At 50.9% G+C, this 21036-nt stretch overlaps 1 protein-coding gene across 1 annotated transcript in view; it reads right to left on the reverse strand.

Moving 5' to 3' along the window:
- The window catches only part of SCD5 (stearoyl-CoA desaturase 5), a 35430-nt gene extending 19287 nt beyond the window's left edge, over window positions 1-16143 (reverse strand). Inside the window, exon 1 of the mRNA XM_076336984.1 lies at window positions 15978-16143. Within this exon, the coding sequence (XP_076193099.1) occupies window positions 15978-16137 (160 nt within the window). The 5' untranslated portion in view covers window positions 16138-16143. The remainder of the gene's footprint in view (window positions 1-15977) is intronic.
- Between the last annotated feature and the right edge of the window lie 4893 nt (window positions 16144-21036).

The raw sequence follows: 21036 nt of genomic DNA on the forward strand, positions 1-21036 counted from the left end.
GCACAGGGGCGGCAAGGAGAGGAGGGCTAGCAGGGCCAGGAGCAGGGAAGGGAATCAGCCCTTGCCAGTCCCACTACTGGCATCTCTCTCACACATGGCTAAAAACCTCACAGTCCCTTGCAGAAGTAAGGGATTTGGACACTACATTCAACCATAGCAAGGTGACTACTTTGAACCTGACACAAGCCCAGAGAGCCATCATCCTCGCAGTTTGGTCTAGGTGAGTTGTACCAAACACAGATCCCACCACAGCCCCATTTTCCAAACAGACTTTGGGACTAGGCAAGTTTTGTGAACATTAGAGCTTTTTTGCATGTTACAAAATGCAACAAATGTTTTTCTGGTCCTGATGCAGCAAAGCACTGACTCAGTTTTAAGTCAAGTGATAACAAATCTTAGGTCAGCCAGCATGGGGATGTACTACATCAAGTGCTAGGAAGCAGGGCAGGAACTCCCAGACCAGCTCTGTCTCACCAGTACCAGCAATGGGGAAAAACACGTGGGGGAAAGTGCTGGCCACTCCAAACAAGACAGATGACATGCTTTCCAAGATCAGAACAGTGGCTCACCTAGCTGAATACTTTTTCCTAACAAGGGTGAGAGGAGTTGCTATTCAAAAGAAAAAAAAAAGAAAAAAAAATTAAAAAGGGGGAAAAAAGACAAAGTTACTGTTGCACTAGCAGTGCCTGCACACTGGTAGATTTCAAGATGCAGCATTTTGCACGAAGTATGTGGAAAGTAATTACCAAGGCTGGAGGCTGTCCCAGAGTTATCACACTTGGTGTGATAGATCTTGGATCAAGATAGCCACCAAGGGTCATGACCTTGGTTTTATGTCTCGTTCAGAGGACGTCAGCCCCATTTACTCCTGCGCTGGTGCAAAGCCCAGAGCAAAGAGCTCAGAACAAGCTGCCTGAGCATCATTCTTTCCTAGGACTGGCCACTATCACTGACAGCTATAGCCCTAACACAGATTTTGGCAGCTGCTGTTCCCATGGCCTCAAGTCAGCAGGTAGGGGACCTGCAGCTGGGGCTGCTAGATCCCTCTTCAGACTGCTGAGCACTTCCTCTGTCTCTCCACAGCATCCCACTCAGCGGGGGCTCTGGCAGACAGCAAGATCACAAGCCAGCAAAGAAAGCCAGGAGCACCAACACAGATCAGAAAAACATCCAGTGCGCTCACTGTGGTGAGAAACAGGGTAGAAGAACTGCATACTCCAGCCACAGAGCCACACCCTGTTTGAACCTCTTGTCGGAGTCCATCTGATTTCTGGTTGTGGTTGCCCTTCTCCCAAGCTCTGTGTCACAGCCTCTGCCCACGGCCGCTTCCTGCCAGCCCCCTGATGCAAAGCCAACCAACCTGCAGCATTATTTTATATCTGCTCAGGGAGATGGTCCTTGAGTGGCTTTCAGTTGCTATCGTGGAAAAACCTTAGCTCTCCTACTGCCCTCATTTTGAGGACAGCTTCAGAAGCATACAGCACCCTGGTTCTGCTGGAGGTCTCACTGCCGGGTGATGACATTCCCAACACTGTTTAGCCTTCAAGACCTGACGCGTTCCCAGCCCCAGGTGGGAGTGCTTCAAGTTACATTCAGCAAAGGCTTATGCATTTTTGTACACACACTGTGTCTCTAGCAGTTCAAGGATCAGGAGGCAAAATCCCACAGATACAGGAAGGAGTAATTTCTTAAGAAGACGTGAATTCTAGTGACACTAATGGCCGAGAAAGCACATCTTTTGCTTGGGGAAGAAAAATTAACAAACACAAGGGCTGTGCTTCACCTGTAGACATCTGTTACCTCTTTAACAATAAGGCAGCTGAAAGCAACTGACCTTAAAAATGCTGTTGCATGACGAAGACGTCTTGTGACATGACACCGTTTGGTAGAAATACTCTCTCCACAGGTGGAGTAGCCAGCAAAGTCTCAGGCAAACCTCTGTGTGACAAAGCCTGGCAAGAAATTTTCATCTGAGCACAGGCCATTTTTTTTCATCCCTGTATAAAAAGGGATACCACAACTTGATTTGTTTGTATAAATAACTATTTGAGGATTAAAAATAACAGGGATGGACATGCAACATTTGTCCATTTCCACACCAGCATTTTACTGCTGCTTATTCAGCCAGATCAAAATTGCTTGCTAGGGAATTTTAATAACCAAATGCATAAAACCCAGGGTCTTCCATGAGGCTACAAGAACTGCATGAGAAATACAAACAGCGAGTTGCTCAAGCACAAAGTGAGTATTGCAAAGCTGACTGATTGCCATAAATATGTAACATTTCTGTACCTTACGGTTAGGATTTTTTCCTTTCTAAAAATTAAATTACATCTGCATATCCTGCATCTGCCTTCTCTTCCTCACTTGTGGGTTTTTGCTGTTATTCAGCGGCAAATTTAGCACTAATGAACCACATCAGCTAATCTGACCAAACCAGGGAAAGCACTTCCAGTAGCGTTGAGTGGTGCCTAACTCCATTCCCACTGAAATTCAAGGCAGCACTGCCATCCATTTCAGTAGCTGCTTGGCCTCTTTTGAACACCTCAGAGATCCTCCACTTCACTACACACACAGCAGTAGAAGATTCTCTTCTGATTCAACATCAGGGCTCAGACCAGAAATGCAGCCAATAATTTCATGGTGCCTGGTACCACAACACTTTTTTGCGCTATCATTAGATAACACGAAGTTTTGGGATATATTTTCTTAAAATGCCGTGTCTGCCCTCAGAAAGGAAAGTTTTCCTATGCCAAATTAGACCAGTACTTGGTCTATCCAAACATCTCATTTAAAAACTCTGGTTGATGTCACGCACTGCATTGGCGGGAGGGCCAGGGTCAACATGCAGCATTATTAGATCTAGATTAGACATCAAGTCTCCAGTACACATCTCTACTTCTGTCACCCTCCAGGGCAACCTTGGAGATCTCTTCCTCCACAGTGGAGAGACGTGAGGAGCACTAACACAGCACTTAATCCACATCATCCTACTAAAAAAGCCTCATTTCCTGACCTGGAACTACATTTACTAAGGAGGGATAAATTTTCCACCTTAGGCCCTAAATTGCTGCCAAGAAGAAATGTTGAATTAGTGCTCTGGCCCTGGGGTCTCTGGGAAGGAAACATTTCTCTGCTAGCAGATGGAGTCAATTAGCCAACCCACTGTTCACTGAGCCCTGCTAACTATCAAAGGCTGGCATCAAAAGCACCTTGGGCGGGATTCAAACTAGCAACTGAGAATTAAAAAGCACCGGCGTGCAGCAGCACCAGTTCCCTGAGCTGCCCATCATACAGCACATGCCAGCTCTCACGGGGAACCGTGCATTCCTGTGAAGACCAAATGTGTGAAGTCTCAGGCCAGAAGCAGGTTCATCTAAAATTAGATCTACACGTCCTCTGAGCTACTCTAAATTGAACCAAGAGAAAAAGAGATAAGAGGAAGCACATCAAAGGCAAAGGGGAAGCAGAGTTTTAGAGCTGCAGAGAAGATGAGTTCAGACGAGGTCCTTCTCTTGCCCCTCTGTACCATGGTGGAGGAGCTCCAGGAGAAGCCATCTGTCGCATCTTCTTGGCCCTGCCATCACCAGCTCATGAAATCCAGGCTGTCTCTGCCTGGATGCACATGCCTGCGTATACATTTTCAGGAGCATTCCCCAGAGCCAGTCCTTTTGGCTGAGTATACAAAAGACTTTATTCCAGTTGGAATAGCAGAAACGTTCGCATTGACAACTGCAGCCAATGTGACATAAATAAAGCCAACAGAGCAATGGAAATCACGGCTGACAGCAAGTATTCCAGCGAATGCTAAAATTCCCCTAGGAAGCAAATACAGATTCCCTGAACTCACCAGCAACTGAAGATTGCCTTAAGATACTGAACAGTTTACATGTATTTTTAGATCAAAAGAGAAGGCTGGAAGATGCTCTGGTTTCTCTGAAATTTTTGATGCTTATGTGTAGCCTCTCCCAGCTCAGCTGAATCCTGCATCATCACAAAACCATGGGCAGATTTCACTTTTCTCCCAGTGACCTCACTGCTGTCCTCAATCCGCAAGCCGGCTAGGGCTCTGGTGGTTTTTAAGTGCTCTATAAATGCCAAGAAAGAATTAATGCCAATTTTGTCTCTTTTTTCAAGGACGGAGCAAAGAAATAGTGCAGTTAAGCCATTAGAACAGCACTCCAAAGCCCTGCATTCAGCAGACAGCTCTGCCTCAAGGAAGAAGGATTAGTTATTTAGCACCCCTGCCCATCACTGGCCAAAGCTTGCCCTGTACACAGCTGGGTACATGGCGAGGGAATGGCTTCATCCCGCCGCTCATGCTGTGCATGCTGGCAAGACCACCCAAAGCACAGAGCCAGGGAACAGCAGCTTCTTGACTATTAGAAACAAAGACGAGGCATATTACATACTTGTGATTTGGGCAAACTGAAAGCTTCCCCCTTTCATGATCTCTAGGCATGGGGCACAGGAAAGGAACAGGGCTCAGCAGGGAGCGATCCCCTTCTGAACTGCTGGGCCTCTGGGCACGATTCCCTGGGGAAGCAGCAGCACCTTTCTCCCAGCCCCACGCTGAACAGGATCCATTGTACAGGACAGACCCTGCTCCGACCTGGTGCCCTCCGAGGCCAGCCAGCAGCTGCCAAAGCAGAGCTCTGATGGTTTCAACTTCTCAGGACTTCAGACTCTGGACGATGTTGCTGTCCCTCTGTATCACTGCATCTTGCCCAGATGCTTTGTGCCTGCTTCACTTGTATGCTGTCAGCTCCTACACCTTTTCCTCCCCTTTCCAAAACCAAATGGAGCTCAGAGAAAAACCTGTTGCAAAAAGTGTCCTCTCCCAGTTTTCTCTCCTTCCGGCAGTTTGAGTCTCAGAGCTGGGCTGCAAGTGCTACACCTCATTAAAACTACAAGGCACAAGCCTCTTGCATCCCGACAAACATAGAATCATAGAATAGAATCATAGAATCATTAAGGTTGGAAAAGACCTCTAAGATCATCGAGTCCAACCGTCAACCCAACACCACCATGTCCACTAAACCATGTCCCTAAGCGCCTCATCTACACATCTTTTGAATACCTCCAGGGATGGTGACTCAACCACTTCCCTGGGCAGCCTGTTCCAATGTTTAACCACTCTTTCAGTAAAGAAATTTTTCCTCACATCCAATCTAAACCTCCCCTGGCGCAACTTGAGGACATTTCCTCTCATCCTATCACTAGTTACTTGGGAGAAGAGACCGACACCCACCTCGCTACAACCTCCTTTCAGGTAGTTGTAGAGCGTGATAAGGTCTCCCCTCAGCCTCCTTTTCTCCAGACTAAACAACCCCAGTTCCCTCAGCCGCTCCTCATAAGACTTGTTCTCCTGACCCCTCACCAGCCTCGTTGCCCTTCTCTGGACACGCTCCAGCACCTCAACGCCCTTCTTGTAGTGAGGGGCCCAAAACTGAACACAGTATTTGAGGTGCGGCCTCACCAGTGCTGAGTACAGGGGCACGATCACTTCCCTACTCCTACTGGCCACACTATTTCTGATACAGGCCAGGATGCCATTGGCCTTCTTGGCCGCCTGGGCACACTGCCGGCTCATATTCAGCCGGCTGTCAACCAACACCCCCAGGTCCTTTTCTGCCAGGCAGCTTTCCAGCCACTCTTCCCCAAGCCTGTAGCGCTGCATGGGGTTGTTGTGGCCGAAGTGCAGGACCCGGCACTTGGCCTTGTTGAACCTCATACAGTTGGCCTGGGCCCATCGATCCAGCCTGTCCAGGTCCCTCTGCAGAGCCTTCCTACCCTCGAGCAGATCAACACTCCCGCCCAACTTGGTGTCGTCTGCAAACCTACTGAGGGTGCACTCGATCCACTTGTCCAGATCATTGATAAAGATATTGAACAAGACCGGCCCCAAAACCGAGCCCTGGGGAACACCGCTCATGACCGGCCACCAACTGGATTGAACTCCATTCACCACAACTCTCTGGGCCCGGCCGTCCAGCCAGTTTTTGACCCAGCAAAGAGTACACCTGCCTAAGCTGTGAGCCACCAGCTTCTCTAGGAGAATGCTGTGGGAGACAGTGTCAAAGGCCTTCCTGAAGTCCAGGTAGACCACATCCACATCCACAGCCTTTCCCTCATCCCCTAGGCGGGTCACCTGGTCATGGAAGGAGATCAGGTTGGTCAAGCAGGACCTGCCTCTCATGAACCCGTGCTGGCTGGGCCTGATCCCCTGGTTGTCCCGCACATGCCTTGTGAGCGCCCTCAAGATGAACTGCTCCATAATGTTCCCCAGCACCGAGGTCAGGCTGACAGGCCTGTAGTTCCCCAGATCCTCCTTCCGGCCCTTCTTGTAGATGAGCATCACATTGGCAAGCCTCCAGTCATCCAGGACCTCCCCCGTTAACCAGGACTGCTGATAAATGATGGAGAGTGGCTTGGTGAGCACCTCTGCCAGCTCCCTCAGCACTCTCAGGTGGATCCCATCTGGCCCCATAGACTTGTGAGCATCCAGGTGGCGTAGCAGGTCGTTAACTGCTTCCTCTTGGATTACGGGGGGTTTATCCTGCTCGCCATCCCTGTCTTCCAGCTCAGGGGTCTGAATACCCTGAGGATAACTGGTCTGCCTGTTAAAGACTGAGGCAAAGAAGGCATTGAGTACCTCAGCCTTTTCATCATCCTCGGTGACAATATTCCCCCCCGCATCCAATAAAGGATGGAGATTCTCCTTGGCTCTCTTCTTGTCATTAATATATTTGTACAAACATTTTTTGTTGTCTCTAACAGCAGTGGCCAAATTGCATTCTAGCTGGGCTAACATGCAGCAGGCAGGTCAGTAACCCAGAGCTGTCAGGTTAGAGGATGGTCCCAGGGGAGAGAAGGACACCTTTGTCTCCAGCGCAGCAGGCAGGCTGATGCTGTCAGCTCTCCGGGGGCACTCACCAGATAATTGCTCACCACGCTCTCTGAATGACTACTCATTGCGCCCCTTCAGCCCAAACAGCCCTAGCCCAGCCCAGCTCTGCTCCTGCAGTGAGCTCTGGCACAGGGAGAAGGCCCACACACTAGGTCTCTGCCTCCACCTACCCAGCAAGATGTTTTTCATATCCCCCCACACACACATCCCCACCACCACCTGTGCATACACTGCATAAGGAGGCCCACTTTCATCTGCTTGCTGAATAGTGGCCAGACAGTTTTCAGCCAACTCAAGCACACAAGTCTATCCCTCTGCATCAAAGGTAGGAGCCAAAGCCAACGGAAAACAAGGAGAGCCTTGCTATGGCTCCTGCAAGGAGGTCTGGCCACACTTGCATGCCTGCCTCACTGCAGCCGAGTCTAACTGACTGCAGCAGGGGAAGGAGCAGCTCAGAATGAAAGTGATCATCTACAACCACCATTACAACTGATTGCTTCAGTTGACTATAAAGGTCCTATTTTCCACATCTACAGCCAAATGCATTCTGGAAAGAAGTTATAACCTCATGGTGCTGGCCAAAAAAATTATTAAAAGGCAACCCCCCTTTTTATATCCTCAATCCCCTATAAAATAGGGAGTTTCTGACATTTTCATATGACATGCTGCCATTTCCAACCTGCGCTGTTACCCAACACCCATACATTTCCCTTCTCCAGTGCCCTGGTAGTGGCCCTGCCTGACGGATCATCCATAGAGAGCAACAGGCACCAAGCGGGAGCCCAGGACTGCTGTCCCTCCACCCCACGTGCCGCCAGGGCTCAGAGAATCTATCTTCAGTCTTTCCCATCAGGACCTGCTTCTGCTGCTCTGCCCAAGCACTTCTCTACATGAGCTGCAGCCCTTCTGCATCCCAACTCCTCCACCTCCACTTATGAAGAACATGAAATAAGCCTCAGAAACACCTTGTCTCACCCTGGCCTCCAGCTTCTCTCCAAGCTCTTGGGTGTCCAGGAGAGCACAGCAAGCTTGTAGGTCCACCCCAGCCCTGGACTGCAGCAACTGCTGGTTAGAGCACCACAAACCCCTTCCAGGTGCCTTCTCCCTTGCTTCTGAAATGCCACCTAAGGGCCTGGGCAGAAGTCCCTTCACAGATCCAGCTGTGTGGCCATGATAGGAGACGTCCTGTGAACTACTCCAGATGCAGAGGGCAGGGTAGGAGCAGCCAAACACTGCAACCCTTTCCACTGACACAGTGGGACCTCACGGGCATGGAAGGCATTACAGTGAAGCTGGGTTGGGGAGCATACAAAACACTCAAAAAAACAAAGTCAGCCAAAGAACAGAGCCAAAGAGCCAGGCAAAGAAAGAGTCCAGTCAAGAAGAGCTCCCCCATTTGCAAAGGCCAGGTTATTTTATTCTGAGCCGCCCAGAACATCATCTGAGAAGCCAGTGGCCAAAAATGGGTCAAGAAAGATCCTCATTTCAGTCCCCCTCCAGAAATCCCCATCCTCTTAGTGATGAGGTCCCTGCAAAAGAGGGATGGCATACAGGATTCCTGACGCCAGCATCTGTCAAACAGCCCTCCCCTCTCTTTCATATCAGCCTTGCTTTACTTAGCACAGTAATTGTTAATGTTTCAGCTCTCCAGTGGGGCAGCACATTTTATTGTTAGCCTACATGGTAAAAATAAAATCTGACTGCAAGAAATTGCTTGGCTTCAATTATAACATCAGTGTTAATTACAAGTGCAACTGTAATTGCAGGGAGGGAAGGCGGAGTGGCAGTGATGAGGATGCATACTAAGTTCTGGTGGGCGAGCTGACATTTTCCAGCCCAGCCGTCGCAGGGGAGAGAGCAATGCCTTTGCCTCCTTGACAGCAGTTGCAGCAACCCCAGACAAGCAGGTCTGCGTGGCTCCCGCTGCTCTGTCTGGTGGCATCTCCTGGAGAAGAGGCATCTGATCTGCTCCCAGCCCCTTGAGACTTCCTCTAATGCTGACACAACACTGACCGATGCGTTCCCTCTACTTGGAGCAAAGTCTGTCCCAACTCATCCACGGAAACTTCTCAGAGCCTGTATACTGCCATCCCCACCTCCACATGTAACCAAAGACAAAAAGCTAGAGCCACAGATCTCTGTTGCCTCCCCAAAGCCTGCCTGCATCAGCTCAGGAGCTGGCGGGCCAGGGCTGGAGGAGGCATCTCACGCTTCCACAGCCCTTGGCTAGGCTTCTGTGTGTTTGACACAGCCAGCTCTGGGGGTGCCAACAAACCTCCCCAGCTCTTTCCTTCACAGGGCTGCTTCAGAGGGATGCTTCTCCCAACCCCCCAGTGTCAGAGGGCAGCCTGAAAGCCAACAATCCCTGTCAAATTCAGTAGGAGTAGAGACAGGGATTTCTACCTTTGCTGGATCCAGCTCTCATCTCCATCTTCATCACACAGGTCAAAGGGAAAGAGTATTTGAGGTTATTCTGGTTTGCCTGGAGCACAGCTCAGAGCAGCCAAAGGTCCAGCAGTGCTTTGTGCCAGCTGAACATCCTGGTGTCTAAACAAACAGCTTCACTACTCACTCACCTATTCACGCAGCCCAACTGCAAGAACTCATTAGGAGTGCCTTGAACCCACCTCCTGAGAACAACAGGACCAAAAAGGGCCATCACATGCATCCAGGGCTCAGCACACACATGCTCTGCGCCCACACAGACATTAGGTTTTTTTCTCCATTTCTTTATCATGTTATCACAGACAAGACCTTAAGGAATCATCTCCAGCAACAGTTAAAACAAGAGAGGAGTGAATGCTGGGAAAGGGGAAACATCGGATGGGCAGGAGTGTCCTCTACAGTAGAGCATCTCAGAGTGGGATCTGGAACAGGCCCGGGACCACTCTCATGTCTGTGCATTGCGGTGTTCCCCAGCTCTACAGTGGACACGGAGCTCAGACCTTTCCCAGATGCAAAAGGCTAGGGAACAGCGTGTTACAGCCACCCCAAGCTCCAGGGCACTTGTCATTTTTAAGGAAAGAAGTACTGTTTGAGAAAAGACTCTGTTCCCGTAAGAGATGATGGGAGTTCAGCTCTTGATGCTAGGGGCGAAGGAACAAGCCAAGAACTTGACTATTAAGAGAGACAGCTGTAAAACAACATTTTCAAACGGGGCAGGGGAGGAAAAGCCAGTACAAACCCGCTCTGGAGATAAGCAGGGCTACTCCCCGGTGCTGATGTGCACCTCAGAGATGCAATCCCCATTCTGAAGGTCTGCCTCTTCTCTGCTCATCTAGTGGACCAGCTGCTGTCTTGAACTGCTGAAAGCCCAGCAGAGCTAGGGGCTGATGGACAACAAGGCTAGCCTCCTGTATGCCACAGAAACCTCCCAGAGCTGCAGGAGATGTCTCCTGGGAGTAAGGCGAGGTAAGGTCCTTCTGTTCATTAAGCTCCTCCCACCAAGGTGGCCACAGACACCTCTACAGAGGTATCTAAGAGGAAGGCATTCGCTACCTGTTTCCTGACCCAAAACCTTGCCTACAGAAATCACCTGAGCATAACCACTTTGCAGGACCTGGAGGGTGCTCCTTCCAGAGCGGCAGCAGGAATGACAGTAGAAAGTTTTAATCAAATGTCTCCATTTCATGTCTGCAAAACAGAGACAATATTTCCATTCTCCTTCACCTGCAGATGTCTCAGAGGCACCAAGTGTAACTTCCTTGGAGCTAGGATCTTTTTATTTACAGCCACCTGTGCAAAGTTTCTAACACTGTGCGTAGAAATGGCTAACGACTAAAACCAGTTAATAACCAAAAAGCCAGTAGATGGCACTCAAGAATATGCAAGACTTCTGAAATGTGCAAGACCAACAAAACTTCCATCTGCAGTGCACAACAGCAACATGTACCTCATTACATAGACACGCTACCAGAAGGGCTGAGAAAGAGGTAATGATCTCGGTGGTGCCCTCCAGGCACCACAGTAACCCAAAGTGCTAAGACCACAATTGCTTTAATCTCCCTTATCGAAGTGATGCAGGCAGCAGGATTTGGATCCAGACCCGTGCCTGGGAGCAGCTTGTGCTTTGGCAGGGATGCAGCTGGGCAGCACCACCGCTCCGTCTGCCAGCCAGCCAGCGCTCGAGCGCAGGGGAAAGCTGTGGGTAAGCATGGCATGGGGCCTGCCACGGCTGAACATGATCAATCTGGCACCCTCAAGAGCACTAAAACATCTCCTAAACACTGCTAAAATAACAGCAACAAGCCTCCCCTCCCATATGAGCACCATCAGAGCAAGGCCATCCTCCTCCCCGATCCCAGGCTCTGGCAAGGCATATCAGCGTGTGAACCAACATCTGCTCAGCTATCGGGCAGCTCTGCGAAACACATCCACATGATACAGGGGTTTTAAAGTTGTTAGTACCAGTAATGCTTGGCAGCCTGCAAGAAGAGGTTTTAAAGCAGGTAAACAGCTTAATCTTTTGTGGGGTTTTTCTATTCCCTATAATGCATTTGGCTACCTTAAGTGCTTCCTCACAAACCCCCTGTGAAGGCTAAAAAGCACCTTTTTCCAAACAAAATCTGAGACCCTTACACATCATGTGAACCCCCAGAATGGAGTCTTGAAGAAAAAGAAGCTATCACGAGCCCATCAAAAAAACCTGTTAGCAGCACATTGGGCCCTGCAGTGAAATATGCTGGCAATTTTCTCTGTACAGGGCTTTCGGAGTTTTTTTGCTTTGCTTTCCTAACCCAAACAGATAACCTCGCTGGGATTGCAACAGGATGGAGCTGGCTGGAACAGAGAGGTTCCTGGTTAAGAAGCATCATTTAATGGCACATTACAAACTTAGGGGATGAGCTGCACACAGTTTCCTACCAAGTGGCCTGTGGAAGGAGGTGCAGCATGTCCAGCCCAAAAGGGGCCATCAGTGAACCACATCCACAGCCCCAGCTGGCCACAAGGACCCCTTTGCACGAGTTCATTCCTGGAGAACCTGCATGCCTGGCCCAGCCGGCAGACCCATCACTATTCTCTGGTTTCTGGCCCCACTGACAGCAAGGTGCTCCCACCCTGCTTTGGTTCCTGATGCAAGTCTACAGAGAATGGCAATCCCTCCCCTGCAAATCTCTCTAAGGAGGTGCTAAGCACCAGGAGCCCAAAGCCCTGCAAAAGCAGGTGGACAAAGAGAGACCTGAAGGGGAAGGTCCACGTGCCAGCTCCCTGGGGCCTGGGCTGCACCATGCATTGGGCTTTGCAGGATGGCTGGTGAACCCTGCCAAACCCGCCAGCCGTGCTCAGCAAGCCTACTGGTGGGACTGGGGGCAGACAAGACTTGAGGCACGTTTCCTCAACAGTTCCCACCCCTTTCCAAGGCTAGGAACCCGGAGTGCAGGGATGCCCCAAAGCAGCAGCTGTCAGCTACAAAACAGCATGGACACAGACAGCAAAGCACCAAGAGGAAGGAGGAACCACGTATCACAAGCTGTCTGGCTCTGGATCAGGAGGGAAAGGGGAAGGCAACAGGGTCTTCTCCACACATCCCTGCACCAAACCACAAGTCAGGTTGGAAAAGAGCAAGGCAAGAGGGTTCCCAGAGAGCACAGTCGGGCTGGCAGAAAGGGGGACATCTTACAGGCGCAGTGCTGGCAGGATCTGCTGGGATGGCTACACAGCTGCCCCGTGGGCACAGCCCAGGGCTGCTTGATGCCTCACACATATCATCTGCTGCCTCTTGTCAAGGGTCAAGGCAGTTCCCAGCTCATGGAAAATTTTGACATGAGTAATTTTATTGGTTTTGTTCAGCTTGGACTGAAACCAAATTCCATGGAGGCACTGGGATGGCCTCAAAAGCCTATGTTTTAACCAGTTTATCTATACATCCCTTGAAAGATAACCCAATTCCTGGTGCCCCCTGGGCAAGGTGGCTGTACCACCCAGAATGCTGTTTGGGATCCCTTGTGCAACCCCGGCTCCATGTGGGGTGCAGGAAGCTGTAACACAGGCCTCAAGGTGTTAGTGCAGGAGGCAATAGGAACAGGGAAGCACAGATAATCCCAAGTAAACAACCAGCCAAGCCTTCACTTGGCAACATTTTTCCATTGTCTATTAGGTACAGCTGGACAAATGTCAATAAATTACCAATGGAAATGAGCCCTGCTGAGCAGGCAGTTTGGCTTGAACAGCTGTTTTCTAGGTGGCACAGTGGTGTTGCAGCTCCGCTTAGCAAGCAGTTGTGAATCAGGGATTACCAACTGCCTTCAGGGGTAGGAAGGAGGAAAGCAAGCCCTGCAGAGGGAGGGGAAGCACCCAGTCTGCCCCAGCAGAGAGCCCACGGAGCCATGGATGTCTCGGGGGGGAGGAGAAAGTAAAAAGCCAAGCAGGCAGTGGTGAGTCATGGGAAGCTGCCCGCTTCCTGCCAGACACCACGGAGGTCACACCCAGCACCAGCAAGCCACTCTCTGCACACTTGTTCCTGCAGCTTACCCATGGAGGAGCACAGGACAGACCAATGCAAGGGCTTGCATAAGATCACTAGGAAGCTTCCCAAGTCCCAAGCAAGCTCGGGAAGAAAAAGAAAACCACGGATGGATGCAACAAGGGCTGCAGCTCCTCCATCTGCACCCTTCAGTGTATGCATGTATCTGCACTACCCAAGGCTACACCCCTACCCGCCACCCAACTTCTGTGTTGCGCCAGCCCTGCTCCAAAGGCTGGCTGGCAGCCACCGCCCACAAAAAGGCAATCTCACAGCTGGTCTGCACAGGGCAGGAGATGTGGAGAACCGGGGAGGGCAAGGGACACATCTGATCGACACTTCTTCCTTCCAACACAACTTTACAGGTTGGCTCCTTCCAGAGTGAAGCAAGGTGGGTTTGTCAATTTAAGCAACAGCAACCCTGCATTTGTCTACCCTGAGTCTCTCTCAGGGAGACCTTGGACACAGGTCTCCAGCGTGACAGCAAGCTACTTTTGTCTGATGTATTCTGCAGGAGATCCTGTATTTTCACCTTGCCCACCACCTCTGAGGGGGGCAGACCCCACAGCAGCCAGCTGCGAGAGCAGCACACAGTGTCCAGCTGGCCAAGACAGCTGGAGGCAATGCACCCACTCCCTGCTGCAGAGCCCCTGTAAAAACCACCCGGCAAATGCCCGTAAAAACTTTGTGGTCTGCTTTAGGGTGGCTGTTAAAAACAATGATGTCGAGAAATGGGAGGCTCTTGCTTTCAGAAAGAAAGGCATTAAGTTGTAAAGTTGTTGAGACCTGTTTATTATTTAGCATCTGTTTAATTTCAACCAGGAAAAAATACCTTGGAGGATGGAAGGCTGAAATTGGTAATTCAATCCTTCAGCTCCAGCCTTAAGGAGTTTTGTAATTAAGACACAGTGAAATCAGAGATGATTTCAACTTGTCTTCTTGGAAAGGCAAAACAGATAAAAAGAAAGCCCACCTGCCTGCACACTACAGGACCTAAAAGGGTTGAAAGCAGACCACAGGCTGCATGTTCTGGTCACACAGCTCCCGCAGGCTATCCTGGTCTCCCCAGCCATCAAGCTACGGCCAAGGTAAACTATGAAATCAGCCTGAACACTACCAGGAATAGGGAGGGGAGAGAAGCTCACAGGAGACTAAGCAAAACACAACCACCCCCCAAACCTTTTCTGGTTGTGAGCGAGCCAGGTAACAGTTTGTACAAACCAGGCAGCCAGTCAAATGCCATGTCCCCAGAAACAGTTTCCCAATTAAGAACTTGTCAAGGATGGTAATTGACAGAAGGGTTCATTTCCCAACTGCAAACAGCAAAGGTGGCTATTTCTAAGGGTTTAAGACAGACTGAGTATCAAAAGCTGAACCAGTGAAAAATAGATTTAGGAATTCCTCAAACAGAAGAAATAAACCTGATTTCTAAAGCATTTGGCTGGGGCTTTTTGAGAGTCACCTCAACGCTACTGATGGCAGCCTAACAACCCGAATTCCCTGTGAGTTCCCTGCAGCACAGACCCTCTATTTGTATAAAAGAGTCCCAGGCCATTACATTCTCCATTCCCTCAAAAGCTCACCAAAGCAGGTCTTTTACCCAAGAAACTGCACCAGCTGTAAGTAGCATTCAAGTTTTTATCCTCTTGGCCACCCACATTTACATGACTCGATACACAGTTCTGCCCGGTGAAGGATGATGCTGACATCCACCATGTATTAGTCTCACAAACCCCGAGAAACCTTGCACAATACTGCAGTGCTTCTATGTAGCCCTTCTCCCAGCATCATTCTTTTGTGGAGAAAAGAGGACCTCGCTGTAGGATGGAAGTAAAGACGCTGTATTTCGTATTCTTTCCCAAACCGAATCTTCAGCTTTTCACAGCTACCAAGACGACAGATGCAGCAAACCACCTCACCTCGAAAAGCACAGCTGGGCTTATTTTCTCCTTGCCAGCACCTTACAGCTCTTCCTCGACTTTTAAATCTTCCCTAATGAGAAGATGTATCACCTTCCCCAAGAGACAAAGGACGGGGTGATTTTCTACTCCCAACCGGAGCAGAAAGACCTAGGTGCTCATAAAGTAACAAGAGGAAGCAGCAAAGGAAAGACAAACGCGTTCTCTATCAGACTTTTAAACCGAAATATCAGCTGCTTGACTCTTTTTTTTTTTTTAACTAAAAAACCTGATAAACGTAACCGGAGGCAGAGTGCCTCCTGTTTCTACAGCAACCGAGGGCCCGGCGCGGCGCTGGCAATGGCATCCCGGGAGCGGCCGCGGGGGGGGGCACGGGAACAAAAGCGGCAGAAGCTGCCGGGCAGCGCGGGGGCGTCCCCCCGCTCAGCGGAGCGCCCGGCCCACGCCTGCCCGCGAACGCGCGCGACTCGCCACGCCAAACGCAGCGAAGCGACTGCACAAATAAACGGGATAAATACATAGAAAACAAGACGCGGCTCGCTCCCCCACCGCCGGCTCCGGAGGACCCGCGGGGGAAACCCTCGGCCCCGAGCCGGGCGGGGGCTGCGCCGGGGTCCCGGCCGCCGGGAAGCCGCCCCCTCCCCACCTGTGGCGCAGCGCAGTCCCGCGCCGCCCCCACACTCACCCCAGAGGAGGGTGAGGAGCTGCGCCCGCGGCACCAGGCTGAGCGCGTAGACGGCGCCCAGGTGCAGCAACCCCATCAGCACTACGTTGCGCCAGACGATGGCTTGCCCGCAGCCCGCCGTGCCCGCCTCGCCGCTCGCCGGCCGCCGGGACCCGGCCATCTCGCCGGCGGGGCGCTAGGGGCGGCGGCGGCGGCCCCCGCGCAGCGCGGCCGGGGAGCGGCTAGGGGCGGCCGGGCCGCGCCGCCGCATCTGTTGCTGCCGCCGCCTCCATGGAGCTCCCGCGCCGCCGGCTGCGCCCCACACCGCGGCGGGGGACGGGCGGGGGGGCGGCCGCCGGCCCTGCATAGCGACAGCCAATGGCGGCTGCGGACCGCCCCGCCCCGCCCCCGGCACCGCCGAGGGGCCGCCCCGAGGGGCGCCCCAATGGCCGCGCGATCGCTCGTGGCGGTGTCCCGAGCGGCCGCCCGCATCGGTCTCCCCAACCGGCCCCCGCGGGCTCGGTCCCGACCCGCCGAATGGAGAGCAGGCGTGCTGGCGGGCGCCAGCCGGGGCTCCGCACTTGATGGCCGAGGGGTACAGGCCTCCGTCCGCCCTGCCTGCGCCTTTTTTAGGCGTCTGCCCTTGAAGAACGGCAGGCACCTCTCCTGCTGGCTGCCTGAGAGTGTGAGGAAGCAAACGCTCCCCCAGAGAGACGGTTTTCAAAGACGTTTAATTTTGGAAGCCCGTGAAACCGGAGTAAAAGATGCCACTGGTGCTAGGGAGGAGCAGATATTCAAAAACTAGTTAACAAAGTTTATCTGACTGGGAGTAACAAGGTGGGCATTGAAAACCAAAAGAAAAGACAGCAAGCTTTTTATCAGCAATGCATACCCGAATGAAGAGCGTGCCACGCTTTTTGTTTACTCCATCCCACCATGGAGTGTTGTTTTAGTGTTCAGATGTAGTTTCCTGGGGATGCTGTTCCCCCCATGCTGCCATGGCCTGCCACTGCGGGAGAGGAAGGACCCCTCGTTACCTGGGATGCCAGGGTGGGGTTTGTTAGTGGTGAGTTCACCTGTGTCAGAAAGATGACCCAGATATGCGGAGGAGTGGCAGGCAGAAAGTAGTTCACTGTTACTAGTGAGGCGCTTCACCTGCTGCAGAGCAGAGAACATCTTGCACAAGCAGTGTATGGAGGGTCTAAGTCATTAGGTGGGAACCAGACGCTAGGTTGCAATTTGCCTGCAATGCTTTTTTTTTAGTTTTGAATGTTTCTGGGAGGACAGGAAGGAAGGAGGGAGCGGCACAGGTGTGTTGGCAGCCCTCCGCCCTTGCTGGGGCAGGCTCCTCAATGATTTATAGCCTGTGATGTCTTTCCATCACTGCGCCAGGACTGCAGAAGGCAGTGATTTAACTTGCACTGTGCTTTCCTGCTCTGACTTCCTCTGGGTGCCCAAGGTCAACTGTTAGGCTAAATTCAAGTGTACCTACTACCAATTTAATATGTGATACTCGCTTTCCTTTTAGGGCTGCCATATGATGTTGGGGGCAGGCAGGAGGGAGGACTCCATCCTTTAATGACTTTTCCATCTCTCAGTGTCCAAGAGCAGAAAGAAGCCCCCATCCCTTACACACTGGCTGCTCCCCGGCTGCTGCTGGGCGCACTACGCCGTAGGTGACCCTCAGGCTTACAGGAGCAAACTGCACAGCCCAAGCTCACCTCTGCACACTGCGGCTTGTGTGGGTACACTGCCCTGAGTGTTTAATGGAGGAAGGTCAGGGCTCGGGGCGAGTGAAATGGGAGTGCTACCAGGCAGCAAGGAAATATGGAGACCGGGGAGCACGTCTCTTTGGAAAAGCAGGATGAAAGCACTCGTCCTGACGGGCTTCTGCAGGCTATTAAAGCATGGCATGGGATAGATGTTAGTCTTGTATGCTCACACAGATGCAAGTGGTGCTGAAACCTAGCAGCTGCCTTCCACAAACATTCCTGCCACCCTAGCAAGAGGCAAACACACATGGAAACTGCTTTATGAGATTTCCAACTAATTTGGGTCACCTATGAATGCATCCATGAAGGCTCCCTCTGCCACCAGTGTGCATTAGTGTGATGTTACCTTTGCACACAATACTGTAAGTTTTATGTCCTACTTTTATCTGCAGTTCATAGCAGTTTGTTTACACAGTAGCCAACACAGCACGGGAAGCAGGTGAACAGATGACATGACAAATGCTCTTTTGTGGCCGGATGTCCTCTGGGTGTGGGGAGTGCTGATGCTTAGAGTGACATGTTGGGTATCTTCTGTGAAGGAAAAGGTGTCATGCCCCTGTCCTAGCAAAGCCAGTCGCATGCAGAGAAAGCTTGTCAAGTGCAGCAGCAAAACTGGAAGGGGGACATTGTCCTGTACCCAGCCCAGCTGGGACTAGAGGGGTCCCTACTGCTCATGGAGTTGCTGGTCCTGGTGGAGGAGCAGATGAAGCCCAAGCCAGACCAAAGTCACCCCTCTGAGAATGTCATTGCACAGTGTCATTCCTCATGAGTGGAGCCCATCACTGTTCCCCTGACCCCAGAAATCACCACTCAGGCAGCGACGCTTCAGAGACAGTGTCAGCGTTTGTCCCAGGATCACTGCAGTGGCTGTGGGCAGCAGCACATTTTGGGACATGATGCTGTGAAAACATCTCCTCTCTTTCAAAAAGCTACCTGGCTACGTAGATCATGATGTCAGGACTACATGCCACAGAGAGGGATCTGGACTGCCAGGCTAAGATCTTGCTAGTACCCAGAGATGCAAAGAAAAGACTTTGCAAATCTGATTCCATTTCCTTTGGTAAAAAATAATATTGGAAAACATTCAGTGAGACAGAATTGCCTAGAGAAGAAACCTGAGGAGCTGCAACCAAAACAGCAACAAATGCAAAAGGAGATTTTCTCAGTAAACACTCCAGGGTTCATATTTTTAAACGTGAAGGATGTACAAGTCTGAAAAAAAATGCCTGAGTGTAGTTTAGAAATCTGGAAACTGCTTGGTTTTGCCTGCTGCACTTAATGGTGGAGGTGTAGTGACTGCAGACACGCTGGAAATGAGAACTCAAGACAGTGTTTGGAGAGAAAGGTTACAGCCTCCCTCTCCTCTGCACATCTTGCCCCTGCTGGCAATCCCAGCTGGACTTTCTGCTGTCATGCATGTCCGTCTGCTCACTGAGTTTGGCCTCCTCTGCTGCAATAATGCCTTTTCTGTGCAGGTGAAAGAGGCACCTGACATTTAGCTGTGGTCCGGGTGACCTGTACGTAGCCCTTGGTGCTATCTTATGAGCTAACTAACTTCAAATGAGTCTCACTCTGTTGTCTGTCTCAGCACAGCTCTAGCTCAAATCTCACTGATGGGCGAGAGGACTGGACTACAGGCTCAAATCATCTCACAGGCAGCATGCAAGCGTGTGATTTCCCCCTGGGACAGAGTGTGCCTTTCTGAACCTGGCTGAAATGCTGCACCAGGTTGCTTAACAGATAGGCACAGGCTTCGAGTATTGCTTCGGTGCACCCTGCAAGTGAACTGCACATCCTCTTGTAGCCTCACCAGTGAGAGAGGGCTCATCCATCATCTGCACTGAGGTGAGAAATGCTGCCCATGACATTATTCTGTGAATATCTCACTGGCAAATTCCTACCACTGATGGAGACAGGCATCTCTGTGCTGCAGACACTTCTGTCTTGCTGGGAGGAAGGAGGTTACTTACATGTTGCTCTCCACCAACACAACCGTGTGTCAGATAACCAACGCAAGAACAAAGGACAAAGACCTAAATCTTGTGGGGCTTCCTATTCCAGTTGAAAACATTGTGGACTTGCAGGGATCCAGCGCTGCTGCTGGAGTTAGGTACTGCCCCACAGACAAAGTTATTTCTCACTTTGCAGAGGGTAGCACAGGGGATCCACTTAAACCTGCGACTGGCCCCTGCCTGTTGCGCTGTCCTCTGCATGGCAGTGCATGGGCAGGCAGCAGTGGCTGTCAGGGTGATGCGTATCCCACCAAAAAGCCTTCCTGCCAAATAACACGAGACCTAGAGGCTCTTTGCCTTACTGAGGTGAGTTAGGCTGGGACAATACTTTCAAGCTGAGGCTGCAAAGGGCTCGAAAGGCTTTGCAGTGTCTTAGACAGAGTTTTACAATTTTTTATTATCACAAAGCTTTGAGAAACATAGCAAAAATTGAGCTCTAACATTGCATAGCTCCAGAATTTACTTGTCCTTCCTTAGTTATTTGACCTGAAAGCGTTACCCCTTTTGGCCTTCAGAAAGCTCCACAAAGGACTTCAGAGGGAGGCTCTTGCCAGAGTTCTAGAGCTGCGGAGGGAGGTAGGCAGACACTAGCTCATCTCCACCCCGAACGGCTCCCAGCACAGCACTGGCCTTGACTCCTGATGGGAGACTGCCAGGGGCATGGGCCTGGACCTGGGGGGAGAGTGGCTTTATGGGTGATATTGGTACAAAGCACATTAGTCTGCTGTGCTAATTAATTACTAACTACACCTCCTGAGGCAAGTGAATCAGCAGAGAGTATATAATTAAACCGAAGGTTGTTTTTGATATATTTTAAACATTCTTCTAGAATTCTCCACCTGGAAGAAAGAAAGAGGGCAGTGATGATGAAAGGTAGCGAATGGTTCATGAGAACACAGTATCATTTTAATGCTACTGCTGCCTGCTACCATCACATTTCAGCACAGAGCTATTTAAAATGTTGACAAGAGTGGCCTTTTTTTTTTCTTTCCTCTTGCCATGAAAAATGAAGTAATGACCCCAAAGCATTGTTCAAATGAAGGCCTTAAGTGGTAAAGAAAGAAACAAAGCCTAAAACATCAGAGGGACAAGAAATATGTGCTCAGTGTTTATGTATTGAAGTGCTTCTTGTGTACCTGGCAAAGAAGTTGAGCAACAGGTTCCCAAGAAGTCTCCCTCGTGCTGTCCAGGCAGGCACGGACTTACTGGTGAGGTCAGCTGCAGTTGCCTTTTTAGGGTGCTCCTTAATAAATCATCTCTTAATTAGACTCTCTTCTGGCTAACTTGCAGCTCTAA

This window comes from Aptenodytes patagonicus, chromosome 4, assembly GCF_965638725.1.
Source record: "Aptenodytes patagonicus chromosome 4, bAptPat1.pri.cur, whole genome shotgun sequence".
NCBI lineage: Eukaryota > Metazoa > Chordata > Aves > Sphenisciformes > Spheniscidae > Aptenodytes > Aptenodytes patagonicus.